The 19,656-nt window shown below is 36.5% G+C and overlaps 1 protein-coding gene across 1 annotated transcript; it reads left to right on the forward strand.

The window, feature by feature from the left end:
• Nucleotides 1-11,434: 11,434 nt before the first annotated feature.
• Nucleotides 11,435-15,340, forward strand: LOC136349764 (uncharacterized). Its single transcript, XM_066301491.1, has one exon. It carries the CDS (start codon nt 11,435-11,437, stop codon nt 15,338-15,340), a length of 3,906 nt encoding a protein of 1,301 aa, XP_066157588.1.
• Nucleotides 15,341-19,656: the final 4,316 nt, after the last annotated feature.

The following is a 19,656-nucleotide window of genomic DNA, read 5'->3' on the forward strand; positions in this document are numbered from 1 at the left end:
GTTCTAAATTTGAAGTTCGATAACTTCGACAAATGACGACCAAATGTCTTAAACAGAGTGTCAAATTAATCAGCTCGACCAGATCTTTAAGATTACAAAACACATCATAATTGTATCTTGTTGAATTTCCAAGAAAAATAGCACTTTATCTGCTCAAACACTCAAAATGTGTGATTGTTCTAAATTTGAAGTTCGATAACTTCGACAAATGACGACCAAATGTTTTAAACAGAGTGTCAAATTAATCAGCTCGACGAGATCTTTAAGATGACAAAACACATCATAATTGCATCTTGTTGAATTTCCAAGAAAAATAGCACTTTATCTGCTCAAACACTCAAAATGTGTGATTGTTCTAAATTTGAAGTTCGATAACTTCGACAAATGACGACCAAATGTTTTAAACAGAGTGTCAAATTAATCAGCTCGACGAGATCTTTAAGATGACAAAACACATCATGGTTGCATCTTGTTGAATTTCCAAGAAAAATAGCACTTTATCTGCTCAAACACTCAAAATGTGTGATTGTTCTAAATTTGAAGTTCGATAACTTCGACAAATGACGACCAAATGTTTTAAACAGAGTGTCAAATTAATCAGCTCGACGAGATCTTTAAGATGACTAAACACATCATAATTGCATCTTGTTGAATTTCCAAGAAATATAGCATTTTATCTGCTTAAACACACAACTTTTGTGACTTTTCAAATTTTGAATCTCGATAACTTCGACAAATGACGACCAAATGTCTTAAACAGAATGTCAAATTAATCAGCTCGACGAGATCTTTATACTGACAAAACACATCATGATTGCATCTTGTTGAATTTCCAAGAAAAATAGTACTTTATGTGCTGAAACCCTCAAAATGTGTGATTGTTCTAAATTTGAAGCTCGATAACTTCGACAGATGACGACCAACTGTCTTAAACAGAGTGTCAAATTTATCAGCTCGACGAGATCTTTAAGATGACAAAACACATCATGATTGCATCTTGTTGAATTTCCAAGAAAAATAGTACTTTATGTGCTCAAACACTCAAAATGTGTGATTGTTCTAAATTTGAAGCTCGATAACTTCGACAAATGACGAACAAATGTTTTAAACAGAGTGTCAAATTAATCAGCTCGACGAGATCTTTAAGATGACAAAGCACATCATGATTGCACCTTGTTGAATTTCCAAAAAAAATAATGCTTTATGTGCTCAAACACTCAAAATGTGTGATTGTTCTAAATTTGAAGTTCGATAACTTCGACAAATGACGACCAAATGTTTTAAACAGAGTGTCAAATTAATCAACTCGACGAGATCTTTAAGATGACTAACCACATCATAATTGCATCTTGTTGAATTTCCAAAAAAATAATGCTTTATGTGCTCAAACACTCAAAATGTGTGATTGTTCTAAATTCGAAGCTCAATAACTTCGACAAATGACGACCAAATGTTTTAAACAGAGTGTCAAATTAATCAGCTCGACGAGATCTTTAAGATGACAAAACACATCATAATTGCATCTTGTTGAATTTCCAAGAAAAATAGCACTTTATCTGCTCAAACACTCAAAATGTGTGATTGTTCTAAATTTGAAGTTCGATAACTTCGACAAATGACGACCAAATGTTTTAAACAGAGTGTCAAATTAATCAGCTCGACGAGATCTTTAAGATGACAAAACTCATCATGATTGCATCTTGTTGAATTTCCAAGAAAAATAGCACTTTATCTGCTCAAACACTCAAAATGTGTGATTGTTCTAAATTTGAAGTTCGATAACTTCGACAAATGACGACCAAATGTTTTAAACAGAGTGTCAAATTAATCAGCTCGACGAGATCTTTAAGATGACAAAACACATCATAATTGCATCTTGTTGAATTTCCAAGAAAAATAGCACTTTATCTGCTGAAACACACAACTTTTGTGACTTTTCAAATTTTGAATCTCGATAACTTCGACAAATGACGACCAAATGTCTTAAACAGAATGTCAAATTAATCAGCTCGACGAAATCTTTAAGATGACAAAACACATCATAATTGCATCTTGTTGAATTTCCAAGAAAAATAGCACTTTATCTGCTCAAACCCACAAACTTTGTGACTTTTCAAATTTTGAATCTCGATAACTTCGACAAATGACGACCAAATGTCTTAAACAGAATATCAAATTAATCAGCTCGACGAGATCTTTAAGATGACAAAACACATCATGATTGTATCTTGTTGAATTTCCAAGAAAAATAGCACTTTATCTGCTCAAACACACAACTTTTGAGACTTTTCAAATTATGAATCTCGATAACTTCGACAAATGACGACCAAATGTCTTAAACAGAATGTCAAATTAATCAGCTCGACGAGATCTTTAAGATGACTAAACACATCATAATTGCATCTTTTTGAATTTCCAAGAAAAATAGCACTTTATCTGCTTAATCACACAACTTTTGTGACTTTTCAAATTATGAATCTCGATAACTTCGACAAATGACGACCAAATGTCTTAAACAGAGTGTCAAATTAATCAGCTCGACCAGATCTTTAAGATTACAAAACACATCATAATTGCATCTTGTTGAATTTCCAAGAAAAATAGCACTTTATCTGCTCAAACACTCAAAATGTGTGATTGTTCTAAATTTGAAGTTCGATAACTTCGACAAATGACGACCAAATGTTTTAAACAGAGTGTCAAATTAATCAGCTCGACGAGATCTTTAAGATGACAAAACACATCATGGTTGCATCTTGTTGAATTTCCAAGAAAAATAGCACTTTATCTGCTCAAACACTCAAAATGTGTGATTGTTCTAAATTTGAAGTTCGATAACTTCGACAAATGACGACCAAATGTTTTAAACAGAGTGTCAAATTAATCAGCTCGACGAGATCTTTAAGATGACTAAACACATCATAATTGCATCTTGTTGAATTTCCAAGAAATATAGCATTTTATCTGCTTAAACACACAACTTTTGTGACTTTTCAAATTTTGAATCTCGATAACTTCGACAAATGACGACCAAATGTCTTAAACAGAATGTCAAATTAATCAGCTCGACGAGATCTTTATACTGACAAAACACATCATGATTGCATCTTGTTGAATTTCCAAGAAAAATAGTACTTTATGTGCTGAAACCCTCAAAATGTGTGATTGTTCTAAATTTGAAGCTCGATAACTTCGACAGATGACGACCAACTGTCTTAAACAGAGTGTCAAATTAATCAGCTCGACGAGATCTTTAAGATGACAAAACACATCATGATTGCATCTTGTTGAATTTCCAAGAAAAATAGTACTTTATGTGCTCAAACACTCAAAATGTGTGATTGTTCTAAATTTGAAGCTCGATAACTTCGACAAATGACGAACAAATGTTTTAAACAGAGTGTCAAATTAATCAGCTCGACGAGATCTTTAAGATGACAAAGCACATCATGATTGCACCTTGTTGAATTTCCAAAAAAAATAATGCTTTATGTGCTCAAACTCTCAAAATGTGTGATTGTTCTAAATTTGAAGTTCGATAACTTCGACAAATGACGACCAAATGTTTTAAACAGAGTGTCAAATTAATCAACTCGACGAGATCTTTAAGATGACTAACCACATCATAATTGCATCTTGTTGAATTTCCAAAAAAATAATGCTTTATGTGCTCAAACACTCAAAATGTGTGATTGTTCTAAATTCGAAGCTCAATAACTTCGACAAATGACGACCAAATGTTTTAAACAGAGTGTCAAATTAATCAGCTCGACGAGATCTTTAAGATGACAAAACACATCATAATTGCATCTTGTTGAATTTCCAAGAAAAATAGCACTTTATCTGCTCAAACACTCAAAATGTGTGATTGTTCTAAATTTGAAGTTCGATAACTTCGACAAATGACGACCAAATGTTTTAAACAGAGTGTCAAATTAATCAGCTCGACGAGATCTTTAAGATGACAAAACTCATCATGATTGCATCTTGTTGAATTTCCAAGAAAAATAGCACTTTATCTGCTCAAACACTCAAAATGTGTGATTGTTCTAAATTCGAAGCTCAATAACTTCGACAAATGACGACCAAATGTTTTAAACAGAGTGTCAAATTAATCAGCTCGACGAGATCTTTAAGATGACTAAACACATCATAATTGCATCTTGTTGAATTTCCAAGAAATATAGCATTTTATCTGCTTAAACACACAACTTTTGTGACTTTTCAAATTTTGAATCTCGATAACTTCGACAAATGACGACCAAATGTCTTAAACAGAATGTCAAATTAATCAGCTCGACGAGATCTTTATAATGACAAAACACATCATGATTGCATCTTGCTGAATTTCCAAGAAAAACAGTACTTTATGTGCTCAATCACTCAAAATGTGTGATTGTTCTAAATTTGATGTTCGATAACTTCGACAAATGCAACCAAATGTCTTAAACAGAGTGTCAAATTAATCAGCTCGACGAGATCTTTAAGATGACAAAACACATCATGATTGCATCTTGTTGAATTTCCAAGAGAAATAGTTCTTTATGTGCTCAAACACTCAAAATGTGTGATTGTTCTAAATTTGAAGCTCAATAACTTCGACAAATGACGACCAAATGTCTTAAACAGAGTGTCAAATTAATCAGCTCGACGAGATATTTAAGATGACAAAACACATCATGATTGCATCTTGTTGAATTTCCAAGAAAAATAGGACTTTATGTGCTCAAACACTCAAAATGTGTGATTGTTCTAAATTTGAAGCTCAATAACTTCGACAAATGACGACCAAATGTCTTAAACAGAGTGTCAAATTAATCAGCTCGACGAGATATTTAAGATGACAAAACACATCATGATTGCATCTTGTTGAATTTCCAAGAAAAATGGGACTTTATGTGCTCAAACACTCAAAATATGTGATTGTTCTAAATTTGAAGCTCAATAACTTCGACAAATGACGACCAAATGTTTTAAACAGACTGTCAAATTAATCAGCTCGACGAGATCTTTAAGATGACAAAACACATCATGATTGCATCTTGTTGAATTTCCAAGAAAAATAGTACTTTATGTGCTCAATCACTCAAAATGTGTGATTGTTCTAAATTTGATGTTCGATAACTTCGACAAATGCAACCAAATGTCTTAAACAGAGTGTCAAATTAATCAGCTCGACGAGATCTTTAAGATGACAAAACACATCATGATTGCATCTTGTTGAATTTCCAAGAAAAATAGTACTTTATGTGCTGAAACCCTCAAAATGTGTGATTGTTCTAAATTTGAAGCTCGATAACTTCGACAGATGACGACCAACTGTCTTAAACAGAGTGTCAAATTAATCAGCTCGACGAGATCTTTAAGATGACAAAACACATCATGATTGCATCTTGTTGAATTTCCAAGAAAAATAGTACTTTATGTGCTCAAACACTCAAAATGTGTGATTGTTCTAAATTTGAAGCTCGATAACTTCGACAAATGACGAACAAATGTTTTAAACAGAGTGTCAAATTAATCAGCTCGACGAGATCTTTAAGATGACAAAGCACATCATGATTGCACCTTGTTGAATTTCCAAAAAAAATAATGCTTTATGTGCTCAAACACTCAAAATGTGTGATTGTTCTAAATTTGAAGTTCGATAACTTCGACAAATGACGACCAAATGTTTTAAACAGAGTGTCAAATTAATCAACTCGACGAGATCTTTAAGATGACTAACCACATCATAATTGCATCTTGTTGAATTTCCAAAAAAATAATGCTTTATGTGCTCAAACACTCAAAATGTGTGATTGTTCTAAATTCGAAGCTCAATAACTTCGACAAATGACGACCAAATGTTTTAAACAGAGTGTCAAATTAATCAGCTCGACGAGATCTTTAAGATGACAAAACACATCATAATTGCATCTTGTTGAATTTCCAAGAAAAATAGCACTTTATCTGCTCAAACACTCAAAATGTGTGATTGTTCTAAATTTGAAGTTCGATAACTTCGACAAATGACGACCAAATGTTTTAAACAGAGTGTCAAATTAATCAGCTCGACGAGATCTTTAAGATGACAAAACTCATCATGATTGCATCTTGTTGAATTTCCAAGAAAAATAGCACTTTATCTGCTCAAACACTCAAAATGTGTGATTGTTCTAAATTCGAAGCTCAATAACTTCGACAAATGACGACCAAATGTTTTAAACAGAGTGTCAAATTAATCAGCTCGACGAGATCTTTAAGATGACTAAACACATCATAATTGCATCTTGTTGAATTTCCAAGAAATATAGCATTTTATCTGCTTAAACACACAACTTTTGTGACTTTTCAAATTTTGAATCTCGATAACTTCGACAAATGACGACCAAATGTCTTAAACAGAATGTCAAATTAATCAGCTCGACGAGATCTTTATAATGACAAAACACATCATGATTGCATCTTGTTGAATTTCCAAGAAAAATAGTACTTTATGTGCTCAAACACTCAAAATGTGTGATTGTTCTAAATTTGAAGCTCGATAACTTCGACAAATGACGAACAAATGTTTTAAACAGAGTGTCAAATTAATCAGCTCGACGAGATCTTTAAGATGACAAAGCACATCATGATTGCACCTTGTTGAATTTCCAAAAAAAATAATGCTTTATGTGCTCAAACTCTCAAAATGTGTGATTGTTCTAAATTTGAAGTTCGATAACTTCGACAAATGACGACCAAATGTTTTAAACAGAGTGTCAAATTAATCAACTCGACGAGATCTTTAAGATGACTAACCACATCATAATTGCATCTTGTTGAATTTCCAAAAAAATAATGCTTTATGTGCTCAAACACTCAAAATGTGTGATTGTTCTAAATTCGAAGCTCAATAACTTCGACAAATGACGACCAAATGTTTTAAACAGAGTGTCAAATTAATCAGCTCGACGAGATCTTTAAGATGACAAAACACATCATAATTGCATCTTGTTGAATTTCCAAGAAAAATAGCACTTTATCTGCTCAAACACTCAAAATGTGTGATTGTTCTAAATTTGAAGTTCGATAACTTCGACAAATGACGACCAAATGTTTTAAACAGAGTGTCAAATTAATCAGCTCGACGAGATCTTTAAGATGACAAAACTCATCATGATTGCATCTTGTTGAATTTCCAAGAAAAATAGCACTTTATCTGCTCAAACACTCAAAATGTGTGATTGTTCTAAATTCGAAGCTCAATAACTTCGACAAATGACGACCAAATGTTTTAAACAGAGTGTCAAATTAATCAGCTCGACGAGATCTTTAAGATGACTAAACACATCATAATTGCATCTTGTTGAATTTCCAAGAAATATAGCATTTTATCTGCTTAAACACACAACTTTTGTGACTTTTCAAATTTTGAATCTCGATAACTTCGACAAATGACGACCAAATGTCTTAAACAGAATGTCAAATTAATCAGCTCGACGAGATCTTTATAATGACAAAACACATCATGATTGCATCTTGCTGAATTTCCAAGAAAAACAGTACTTTATGTGCTCAATCACTCAAAATGTGTGATTGTTCTAAATTTGATGTTCGATAACTTCGACAAATGCAACCAAATGTCTTAAACAGAGTGTCAAATTAATCAGCTCGACGAGATCTTTAAGATGACAAAACACATCATGATTGCATCTTGTTGAATTTCCAAGAGAAATAGTTCTTTATGTGCTCAAACACTCAAAATGTGTGATTGTTCTAAATTTGAAGCTCAATAACTTCGACAAATGACGACCAAATGTCTTAAACAGAGTGTCAAATTAATCAGCTCGACGAGATATTTAAGATGACAAAACACATCATGATTGCATCTTGTTGAATTTCCAAGAAAAATAGGACTTTATGTGCTCAAACACTCAAAATGTGTGATTGTTCTAAATTTGAAGCTCAATAACTTCGACAAATGACGACCAAATGTCTTAAACAGAGTGTCAAATTAATCAGCTCGACGAGATATTTAAGATGACAAAACACATCATGATTGCATCTTGTTGAATTTCCAAGAAAAATGGGACTTTATGTGCTCAAACACTCAAAATATGTGATTGTTCTAAATTTGAAGCTCAATAACTTCGACAAATGACGACCAAATGTTTTAAACAGACTGTCAAATTAATCAGCTCGACGAGATCTTTAAGATGACAAAACACATCATGATTGCATCTTGTTGAATTTCCAAGAAAAATAGTACTTTATGTGCTCAATCACTCAAAATGTGTGATTGTTCTAAATTTGATGTTCGATAACTTCGACAAATGCAACCAAATGTCTTAAACAGAGTGTCAAATTAATCAGCTCGACGAGATCTTTAAGATGACAAAACACATCATGATTGCATCTTGTTGAATTTCCAAGAAAAATAGTACTTTATGTGCTGAAACCCTCAAAATGTGTGATTGTTCTAAATTTGAAGCTCGATAACTTCGACAGATGACGACCAACTGTCTTAAACAGAGTGTCAAATTAATCAGCTCGACGAGATCTTTAAGATGACAAAACACATCATGATTGCATCTTGTTGAATTTCCAAGAAAAATAGTACTTTATGTGCTCAAACACTCAAAATGTGTGATTGTTCTAAATTTGAAGCTCGATAACTTCGACAAATGACGAACAAATGTTTTAAACAGAGTGTCAAATTAATCAGCTCGACGAGATCTTTAAGATGACAAAGCACATCATGATTGCACCTTGTTGAATTTCCAAAAAAAATAATGCTTTATGTGCTCAAACACTCAAAATGTGTGATTGTTCTAAATTTGAAGTTCGATAACTTCGACAAATGACGACCAAATGTTTTAAACAGAGTGTCAAATTAATCAACTCGACGAGATCTTTAAGATGACTAACCACATCATAATTGCATCTTGTTGAATTTCCAAAAAAATAATGCTTTATGTGCTCAAACACTCAAAATGTGTGATTGTTCTAAATTCGAAGCTCAATAACTTCGACAAATGACGACCAAATGTTTTAAACAGAGTGTCAAATTAATCAGCTCGACGAGATCTTTAAGATGACAAAACACATCATAATTGCATCTTGTTGAATTTCCAAGAAAAATAGCACTTTATCTGCTCAAACACTCAAAATGTGTGATTGTTCTAAATTTGAAGTTCGATAACTTCGACAAATGACGACCAAATGTTTTAAACAGAGTGTCAAATTAATCAGCTCGACGAGATCTTTAAGATGACAAAACTCATCATGATTGCATCTTGTTGAATTTCCAAGAAAAATAGCACTTTATCTGCTCAAACACTCAAAATGTGTGATTGTTCTAAATTCGAAGCTCAATAACTTCGACAAATGACGACCAAATGTTTTAAACAGAGTGTCAAATTAATCAGCTCGACGAGATCTTTAAGATGACTAAACACATCATAATTGCATCTTGTTGAATTTCCAAGAAATATAGCATTTTATCTGCTTAAACACACAACTTTTGTGACTTTTCAAATTTTGAATCTCGATAACTTCGACAAATGACGACCAAATGTCTTAAACAGAATGTCAAATTAATCAGCTCGACGAGATCTTTATAATGACAAAACACATCATGATTGCATCTTGCTGAATTTCCAAGAAAAACAGTACTTTATGTGCTCAATCACTCAAAATGTGTGATTGTTCTAAATTTGATGTTCGATAACTTCGACAAATGCAACCAAATGTCTTAAACAGAGTGTCAAATTAATCAGCTCGACGAGATCTTTAAGATGACAAAACACATCATGATTGCATCTTGTTGAATTTCCAAGAGAAATAGTTCTTTATGTGCTCAAACACTCAAAATGTGTGATTGTTCTAAATTTGAAGCTCAATAACTTCGACAAATGACGACCAAATGTCTTAAACAGAGTGTCAAATTAATCAGCTCGACGAGATATTTAAGATGACAAAACACATCATGATTGCATCTTGTTGAATTTCCAAGAAAAATAGGACTTTATGTGCTCAAACACTCAAAATGTGTGATTGTTCTAAATTTGAAGCTCAATAACTTCGACAAATGACGACCAAATGTCTTAAACAGAGTGTCAAATTAATCAGCTCGACGAGATATTTAAGATGACAAAACACATCATGATTGCATCTTGTTGAATTTCCAAGAAAAATGGGACTTTATGTGCTCAAACACTCAAAATATGTGATTGTTCTAAATTTGAAGCTCAATAACTTCGACAAATGACGACCAAATGTTTTAAACAGACTGTTAGGGACTCTAAGTTATTGGTTTTTTGTTTTCTATTTATTTTTTATTGTTGTTAATGTTAGGTTTATTGTATACTGTCATTTACTCCCTTAAGTTACGCCTATGTACTGCGATACTTATTCGGAGAATACCATCTGGGTGCCAGACCACATGGCCCATCAGGCCAAAGCTAAGGATACGCTTTGGTTGGGGAATGTGCTACTAGTCGAAGAATCTTTCTCTATAGGGACTATTGCTTTGATGGTCAATTTGTTGGACCCGCAATATTCCCAGAAAAGCGATTAGTATAGATATTCCCCAGATGGCCACGAGTTATGGGATTCGTTGTAGCCATAGCTTATAATGGTTCTTGGTGGTGGTGCGCCCCTGGTTGGAATTCTTCGGGGTTAGTACTTAAGGGATAATCGGAGCAATTTTCTCTCCTCTCTTTTTTTCTGCTCTTCCTGTGGTCTCGTCGGGTGAAAGCTACGTCGGTGACGGGATGTGATCCGCATCATATCGTGTACCCGCCCAATAAGCATTCTCCCTATTCTTCGTTACTTAGACCAAGATTCTTACATTCTTTTAAGATAAGTGCATAGTCAATACAGTCCATTTTTACATAAAACAAATTGTCTTTGTCGTGTTTCATTTATCGAAGGAACACCCTTAACATTTTGGTCCTTCGAGCCGGATTCGGGCTTGTGGAAAATCATTCGGTCGGTGTTTGTGTCGCGATAGAAGTTGTTCGCGTGCAAAACCGAGAAGTTGCTCTGTAGGCGTGATAGAAGTTGCTTCACGTGCCAGAACAACAAACAAAATCGCTGTTCGTCTGGGGCTAAGTAAGAAGAAAGATTGGTGATTCCGGATCATCGTGGAAGCCAGGGAGCTTTGTTTGGGAAGTGGGTAAGTCCTTGTCCTATTGCCTTTGAACCGTATTGCTTTCGTTTGTGCTATTTGCTAGTGATTAGATCATTCGTATCGTAAAGTTGGCGTTTTGTAACCGCATATTCTATATAGACTTGGCGTGGTTACAAATTGTGTGCCGTACTGCTTAACCTTTACCTTTGCGCACACGGTGACTTGTAGCCGCATATTACAAAGCTTGGCGTGGCTACAAATTGCGTGCCGTTGTTGTGAGCTCCTGCATTAGAGCAGATCGTACCTGGTAGACGCGTGTATCGAGATTTTGTGATCATGGCATCTGCTGGGGAGCTAAAAGGGTTAAACGTGGCTAGGAGAACGTGCAAAGCCCAACTCACTATGTTCAGCAAATTTCTCGAAAGGTTAGATGTAAGTAGCGGTCTAGGTGCCGAAAAAATAGGGCAGATAATTGAGAGACTCGACAAATTGGAAGGTACTTTCGAGAGGTTTGGAACTATCCAAAGTGAGTTGGAGCTGCATGCTGACGATTACGACGACGAATTAGCTGAGCGGGACGACTTTGAGAATAGATACTTTGAACTTAAGGCCAAAGGAAAGGGTTTACTGCAAAAATTCAGTAGGGTTGATGCGTCCACTGCAGGCGGCACCTCGCAAGGGGCGGAATCTCCCAGCCCTTTAGATAATATCAAATTGCCGGTTATCTCATTGCCAACTTTCTCTGGCGATTTCAAAGATTGGCTTGGGTTCAGAGATCTATACCTTAGTCTAATACATAACAACGATAGGCTGAGTCGCATTCAAAAGTTTCATTACTTGCGGGCGTCGCTGCGTGACGCAGCGTCTCGGGTTTTGGGAACTCTTGAATTATCAGAGGGCAACTATGATATCGCCTGGACAACCTTGAGTGAGCGATATGATAATAAGCGGGTGCTCGTGCACATCCATTTGAAAACTCTAGTTGAAGTGGAATCGATGCATAGAGAATCGGCTCCTAAATTGAGGAGTTTAATTGACAGCGTGAGTAAGAGCTTAATTGCGCTGACCGCTCTGGGTCAAAAACCCGAAAATTGGGGTGTTCTGGTAGCCTACCTCATAAGCACAAAGCTGGACCCCGTGACGGAAAGGCAATGGGAGGAGGCGAAGAGCACCCACAAAGAGGTCCCCTCATGGGACTCTTTGAGAGAGTTTTTGAGCGCCAGGGCGGACATGCTCGAAGCTATCGATCGTCAGAGGGGCAATAATAGTAAACCAGAACGAAATGTAGGACTCAAACCTAATAAGACGAGCGCCAAAACCTTCGTTGGGAGCGATATTTCTTGTGGAGTGTGTAAAGCCAAACACTCATTAGTTAAGTGCCCAAGTTTTTTGGCTATGTCCCCCAACGAACGATTCGGCAAGGTCAAGCAACTCAAGGTGTGTTTCAATTGCTTGAAGCCGGGTCACTCTGTAAAGGATTGTCGCTTGAGAAATTGCAGCAAGTGCCCGGCTAAACACCACACCTTGTTGCACTTTGAACCCGTCAGGGTGCAAGACGATGCCCCCAAACCAGTGGAGAGTTTGGAGCATCAGGTTTCGTTGTCTTCACTTAGTTCGGATAATCATGTCTTCCTATCCACAGTTCTGGTTGACGTTGTCAGTGCCGAGGGTAAGCGCTTAAAGGTGCGCGCACTTTTAGATTCGGGAAGTCAGTCAAACTTCATTACCTCTTCATTATGCAAGAGGCTGAAGACAAAATTGGGCGATTTCGAAGTAATAGTCGGAGGATTGGGATCTAAGGCGTCAGAGGTGAAACACTGTTGCCACATCGAGGTGTGTGCGCGACACAGTGGCTATAAGTCTTCCTTAAAGTGTTTAGTTTTGCCCAGGATCACCGGCTTCATTCCTGGTGCTCCTGTGAATATTAGTCGGCTAAATATTCCATCCAACATCACGTTGGCAGATCCAGAATTTAGCAAACCTGGCCCTATAGATCTTCTGATTGGCAGCGAATTGTTTTATGGGTTGTTGTGTGTCGGTCAAATTAGTCTTGGACCGCACAATCCCATCTTGCAGAAAACCAGATTCGGATGGATTGTCTCCGGATCAATGGCGAATCCCGGTAGCATCAACTCCATTTGCAATTTGAGCACAAATTCGCGGCCAAGTGGCTCAAACATTGACTTTGATTTGAAAAAATTTTGGGAGGTCGAAGATAATTTCTCTGAGACCAAGGCCTGGTCGGCTGAGGAGCTCGAATGTGAGGAGCATTTTCAAAGAACGCATAGGCGTTCGGTCGACGGCCGTTTCATGGTTGCCATCCCTTTAAAGCATCCCGTCGCTGACTTGGGGAATTCAAAGACGAAAGCTCTCCATAGGTTCCTTTCGCTAGAACGTAAGCTCAGCCGGGATTCAGCTTTGAGGGAAGAATATTGCAGTTTCATGCGGGAATATTCGAGTCTTGGGCACATGACTAGGGTGCTTGATGAGGATGATCGTGTCTCCTACTATATGCCTCATCACCCTGTTATTAAAACAGAAAGTTGCACCACTAAATTGAGGGTCGTATTTGATTGTAGTATGCCATCTTCAACAGGGAAATCCCTGAACGATTTGCAAATGGTCGGTCCCGTGATCCAATCGGACTTATTTGATATTTTGATTCGTTTTCGCGAGTTCCGATTTGTGGTTTCGGCGGATATCGCCAAGATGTATAGGCAAGTATTTGTGGAGCCTAAACAACGGTCTTTGCAACGGATATTTTGGAGGGAATCGCCCTCAGATCCTATCGAGGTTTTTGAATTGAACACCGTCACATACGGGCAAGCTAGTGCCAGCTTTTTAGCCGTAAGGTGTCTACATCAAGTAGCACAGGAGAGTGAACTTGATGTAGCCTCGGTGATAAAATCGTCATTCTATGTTGACGACTTCCTTCACTCAATAAATTCGGTTGAGGAAGGAATTAGAATGTGTCATAGAGTTTCCGCTGCATTGGTAGGGGGAAGGTTGCGAAACTCGGCTTATCAATTCAATAAGAAACATCCTATGCTTTTGTCTCCAAAACATCGTTTGACGCGGATGTTGTGCGAACATGAGCATAGGAGATTGATGCATGCCGGCCCTCAGCTATTGCTCGCATCCCTAAGAGAAAAATACTGGGTTGTCGCGGCGCGCAATTTGATTAGGGCCGTTGTAAGGAATTGCGTTACCTGCTCGCGATTCAACCCTCAGTATTTGGCGCCTCTTATGGGTGACCTCCCGCCAAGTCGCTTAACTGGTGGGAGCGTATTTGCATTTGTGGGAGTGGACTACATGGGTCCACTCAATATACGGGACAAAAGGGGTCGCGGCTCAAGGTTGTCTAAGTGCTATGTAAGCGTATTTATATGCTTTGCGACGAAGGCTTTACACTTGGAACTGGTGTCCGATCTTAGCAGCGAGTCGTTCCTGCTTGCTTTTCGTCGGTTCGTTGCTCGGCGTGGTCGACCTAGCCACGTTTACTCGGATAACGGCACGAATTTCGTCGGCGCCAATCGAGAATTGGCAGAACTCGGCCATTTCTTGATTAAAGAATCGAGTAAACTGGCCAATTCATATGCCCAGGAGGGGGTGCAATGGCACTTTATACCCCCCCAATCGCCTCATTTTGGAGGTCTTTGGGAGGCGGGTGTCAAGTCAGTAAAGCACCACCTAAAACGAGTAGCGGGAAATGCCAACTTGACCTTCGAACATCTCATTACGCTACTAGCACAAATTGAGTCAATACTTAATTCCCGTCCTTTATCTCCCTTGTCACAAGATCCCAATGATTTAACTCCCTTGTCACCCGCTCACTTCCTGATTGGAAGAAGTCTCACGGAGTTGCCCGACCCAGACCTACAGCATATTCCTGCAAATCGGTTGTCGGTATTCCAAAGGATCCAACAAATCAAGCAGCACCTTTGGACGCGTTGGAGCAAGGAATATGTCAGCGAACTGCAGCAGAGGGTCAAGTGGAAGGCACGTCAGCAGGACGTCCAGGAAGGGGTACTTGTGCTTGTCAAGGAGGACAACCTTCCTCCCTCCAAATGGCGCATGGGACGAGTAGTTGCAGTACACCCTGGCCAGGATGGAGTGAATCGTGTGGCTACTTTGAGAACTTCTAGTGGTTTGGTGAAGCGCTCTTTTAGCAAGATATGTCCCCTGCCGACGAACACTGTCATTGAAGACGCTGCAAGCGCTTCAAGGCCGGGGGCATGTTAGGGACTCTAAGTTATTGGTTTTTTGTTTTCTATTTATTTTTTATTGTTGTTAATGTTAGGTTTATTGTATACTGTCATTTACTCCCTTAAGTTACGCCTATGTACTGCGATACTTATTCGGAGAATACCATCTGGGTGCCAGACCACATGGCCCATCAGGCCAAAGCTAAGGATACGCTTTGGTTGGGGAATGTGCTACTAGTCGAAGAATCTTTCTCTATAGGGACTATTGCTTTGATGGTCAATTTGTTGGACCCGCAATATTCCCAGAAAAGCGATTAGTATAGATATTCCCCAGATGGCCACGAGTTATGGGATTCGTTGTAGCCATAGCTTATAATGGTTCTTGGTGGTGGTGCGCCCCTGGTTGGAATTCTTCGGGGTTAGTACTTAAGGGATAATCGGAGCAATTTTCTCTCCTCTCTTTTTTTCTGCTCTTCCTGTGGTCTCGTCGGGTGAAAGCTACGTCGGTGACGGGATGTGATCCGCATCATATCGTGTACCCGCCCAATAAGCATTCTCCCTATTCTTCGTTACTTAGACCAAGATTCTTACATTCTTTTAAGATAAGTGCATAGTCAATACAGTCCATTTTTACATAAAACAAATTGTCTTTGTCGTGTTTCATTTATCGAAGGAACACCCTTAACACAGACTGTCAAATTAATCAGCTCGACGAGATCTTTAAGATGACAAAACACATCATGATTGCATCTTGTTGAATTTCCAAGAAAAATAGTACTTTATGTGCTCAATCACTCAAAATGTGTGATTGTTCTAAATTTGATGTTCGATAACTTCGACAAATGCAACCAAATGTCTTAAACAGAGTGTCAAATTAATCAGCTCGACGAGATCTTTAAGATGACAAAACACATCATGATTGCATCTTGTTGAATTTCCAAGAAAAATAGTACTTTATGTGCTGAAACCCTCAAAATGTGTGATTGTTCTAAATTTGAAGCTCGATAACTTCGACAGATGACGACCAACTGTCTTAAACAGAGTGTCAAATTAATCAGCTCGACGAGATCTTTAAGATGACAAAACACATCATGATTGCATCTTGTTGAATTTCCAAGAAAAATAGTACTTTATGTGCTCAAACACTCAAAATGTGTGATTGTTCTAAATTTGAAGCTCGATAACTTCGACAAATGACGAACAAATGTTTTAAACAGAGTGTCAAATTAATCAGCTCGACGAGATCTTTAAGATGACAAAGCACATCATGATTGCACCTTGTTGAATTTCCAAAAAAAATAATGCTTTATGTGCTCAAACACTCAAAATGTGTGATTGTTCTAAATTTGAAGTTCGATAACTTCGACAAATGACGACCAAATGTTTTAAACAGAGTGTCAAATTAATCAACTCGACGAGATCTTTAAGATGACTAACCACATCATAATTGCATCTTGTTGAATTTCCAAAAAAATAATGCTTTATGTGCTCAAACACTCAAAATGTGTGATTGTTCTAAATTCGAAGCTCAATAACTTCGACAAATGACGACCAAATGTTTTAAACAGAGTGTCAAATTAATCAGCTCGACGAGATCTTTAAGATGACAAAACACATCATAATTGCATCTTGTTGAATTTCCAAGAAAAATAGCACTTTATCTGCTCAAACACTCAAAATGTGTGATTGTTCTAAATTTGAAGTTCGATAACTTCGACAAATGACGACCAAATGTTTTAAACAGAGTGTCAAATTAATCAGCTCGACGAGATCTTTAAGATGACAAAACTCATCATGATTGCATCTTGTTGAATTTCCAAGAAAAATAGCACTTTATCTGCTCAAACACACAACTTTTGAGACTTTTCAAATTATGAATCTCGATAACTTCGACAAATGACGACCAAATGTTTTAAACAGAGTGTCAAATTAATCAGCTCGACGAGATCTTTAAGATGACAAAACACATCATGATTGCACCTTGTTGAATTTCCAAAAAAAATAATGCTTTATGTGCTCAAACACTCAAAATGTGTGATTGTTCTAAATTTGAAGTTCGATAACTTCGACAAATGACGACCAAATGTTTTAAACAGAGTGTCAAATTAATCAGCTCGACGAGATCTTTAAGATGACAAAACACATCATAATTGCATCTTGTTGAATTTCCAAAAAAAATAATGCTTTATGTGCTCAAACACTCAAAATGTGTGATTGTTCTAAATTTGAAGTTCGATAACTTCGACAAATGACGACCAAATGTCTTAAACAGAGTGTCAAATTAATCAGCTCGACCAGATCTTTAAGATTACAAAACACATCATAATTGTATCTTGTTGAATTTCCAAGAAAAATAGCACTTTATCTGCTCAAACACTCAAAATGTGTGATTGTTCTAAATTTGAAGTTCGATAACTTCGACAAATGACGACCAAATGTTTTAAACAGAGTGTCAAATTAATCAGCTCGACGAGATCTTTAAGATGACAAAACACATCATAATTGCATCTTGTTGAATTTCCAAGAAAAATAGCACTTTATCTGCTTAAACACTCAAAATGTGTGATTGTTCTAAATTTGAAGTTCGATAACTTCGACAAATGACGACCAAATGTTTTAAACAGAGTGTCAAATTAATCAGCTCGACGAGATCTTTAAGATGACAAAACACATCATAATTGCATCTTGTTGAATTTCCAAGAAAAATAGCACTTTATCTGCTTAAACACACAACTTTTGTGACTTTTCAAATTTTGAATCTCGATAACTTCGACAAATGACGACCAAATGTCTTAAACAGAATGTCAAATTAATCAGCTCGACGAGATCTTTAAGATGACAAAACACATCATAATTGCATCTTGTTGAATTTCCAAGAAAAATAGCACTTTATCTGCTCAAACCCACAAACTTTGTGACTTTTCAAATTTTGAATCTCGATAACTTCGACAAATGACGACCAAATGTCTTAAACAGAATATCAAATTAATCAGCTCGACGAGATCTTTAAGATGACAAAACACATCATGATTGTATCTTGTTGAATTTCCAAGAAAAATAGCACTTTATCTGCTCAAACACACAACTTTTGAGACTTTTCAAATTATGAATCTCGATAACTTCGACAAATGACGACCAAATGTCTTAAACAGAATGTCAAATTAATCAGCTCGACGAGATCTTTAAGATGACTAAACACATCATAATTGCATCTTGTTGAATTTCCAAGAAAAATAGCACTTTATCTGCTTAAACACACAACTTTTGTGACTTTTCAAATTATGAATCTCGATAACTTCGACAAATGACGACCAAATGTCTTAAACAGAGTGTCAAATTAATCAGCTCGACCAGATCTTTAAGATTACAAAACACATCATAATTGCATCTTGTTGAATTTCCAAGAAAAATAGCACTTTATCTGCTCAAACACTCAAAATGTGTGATTGTTCTAAATTTGAAGTTCGATAACTTCGACAAATGACGACCAAATGTTTTAAACAGAGTGTCAAATTAATAAGCTCGACGAGATCTTTAAGATGACAAAACACATCATGGTTGCATGTTGTTGAATTTCCAAGAAAAATAGCACTTTATCTGCTCAAACACACAACTTTTGAGACTTTTCAAATTATGAATCTCGATAACTTCGACAAATGACGACCAAATGTTTTAAACAGAGTGTCAAATTAATCAGCTCGACGAGATCTTTAAGATGACAAAACACATCATGATTGCATCTTGTTGAATTTCCAAGAAAAATAGCACTTTATCTGCTCAAACACACAACTTTTGAGACTTTTCAAATTATGAATCTCGATAACTTCGACAAATGACGACCAAATGTTTTAAACAGAGTGTCAAATTAATCAGCTCGACGAGATCTTTAAGATGACAAAACACATCATGATTGCATCTTGTTGAATTTCCAAGAAAAATAGCACTTTATCTGCTCAAACACACAACTTTTGAGACTTTTCAAATTATGAATCTCGATAACTTCGACAAATGACGACCAAATGTTTTAAACAGAGTGTCAAATTAATCAGCTCGACGAGATCTTTAAGATGACAAAACACATCATAATTGCATCTTGTTGAATTTCCAAGAAAAATAATGCTTTATGTGCTCAAACACTCAAAATGTGTGATTGTTCTAAATTTGAAGTTCGATAACTTCGACAAATGACGACCAAATGTCTTAAACAGAGTGTCAAATTAATCAGCTCGACCAGATCTTTAAGATTACAAAACACATCATAATTGCATCTTGTTGAATTTCCAAGAAAAATAGCACTTTATCTGCTTAAACACACAACTTTTGTGACTTTTCAAATTTTGAATCTCGATAACT

This window comes from Euwallacea fornicatus, unplaced genomic scaffold (assembly GCF_040115645.1).
Source record: "Euwallacea fornicatus isolate EFF26 unplaced genomic scaffold, ASM4011564v1 scaffold_59, whole genome shotgun sequence".
NCBI lineage: Eukaryota > Metazoa > Arthropoda > Insecta > Coleoptera > Curculionidae > Euwallacea > Euwallacea fornicatus.

Coding starts and splice junctions, on each gene's coding strand:
- LOC136349764 (XM_066301491.1), top strand. CDS start 11,435: ATGGCATCTGCTGGGGAGCTAAAAGGGTTAAACGTGGCTAGGAGAACG.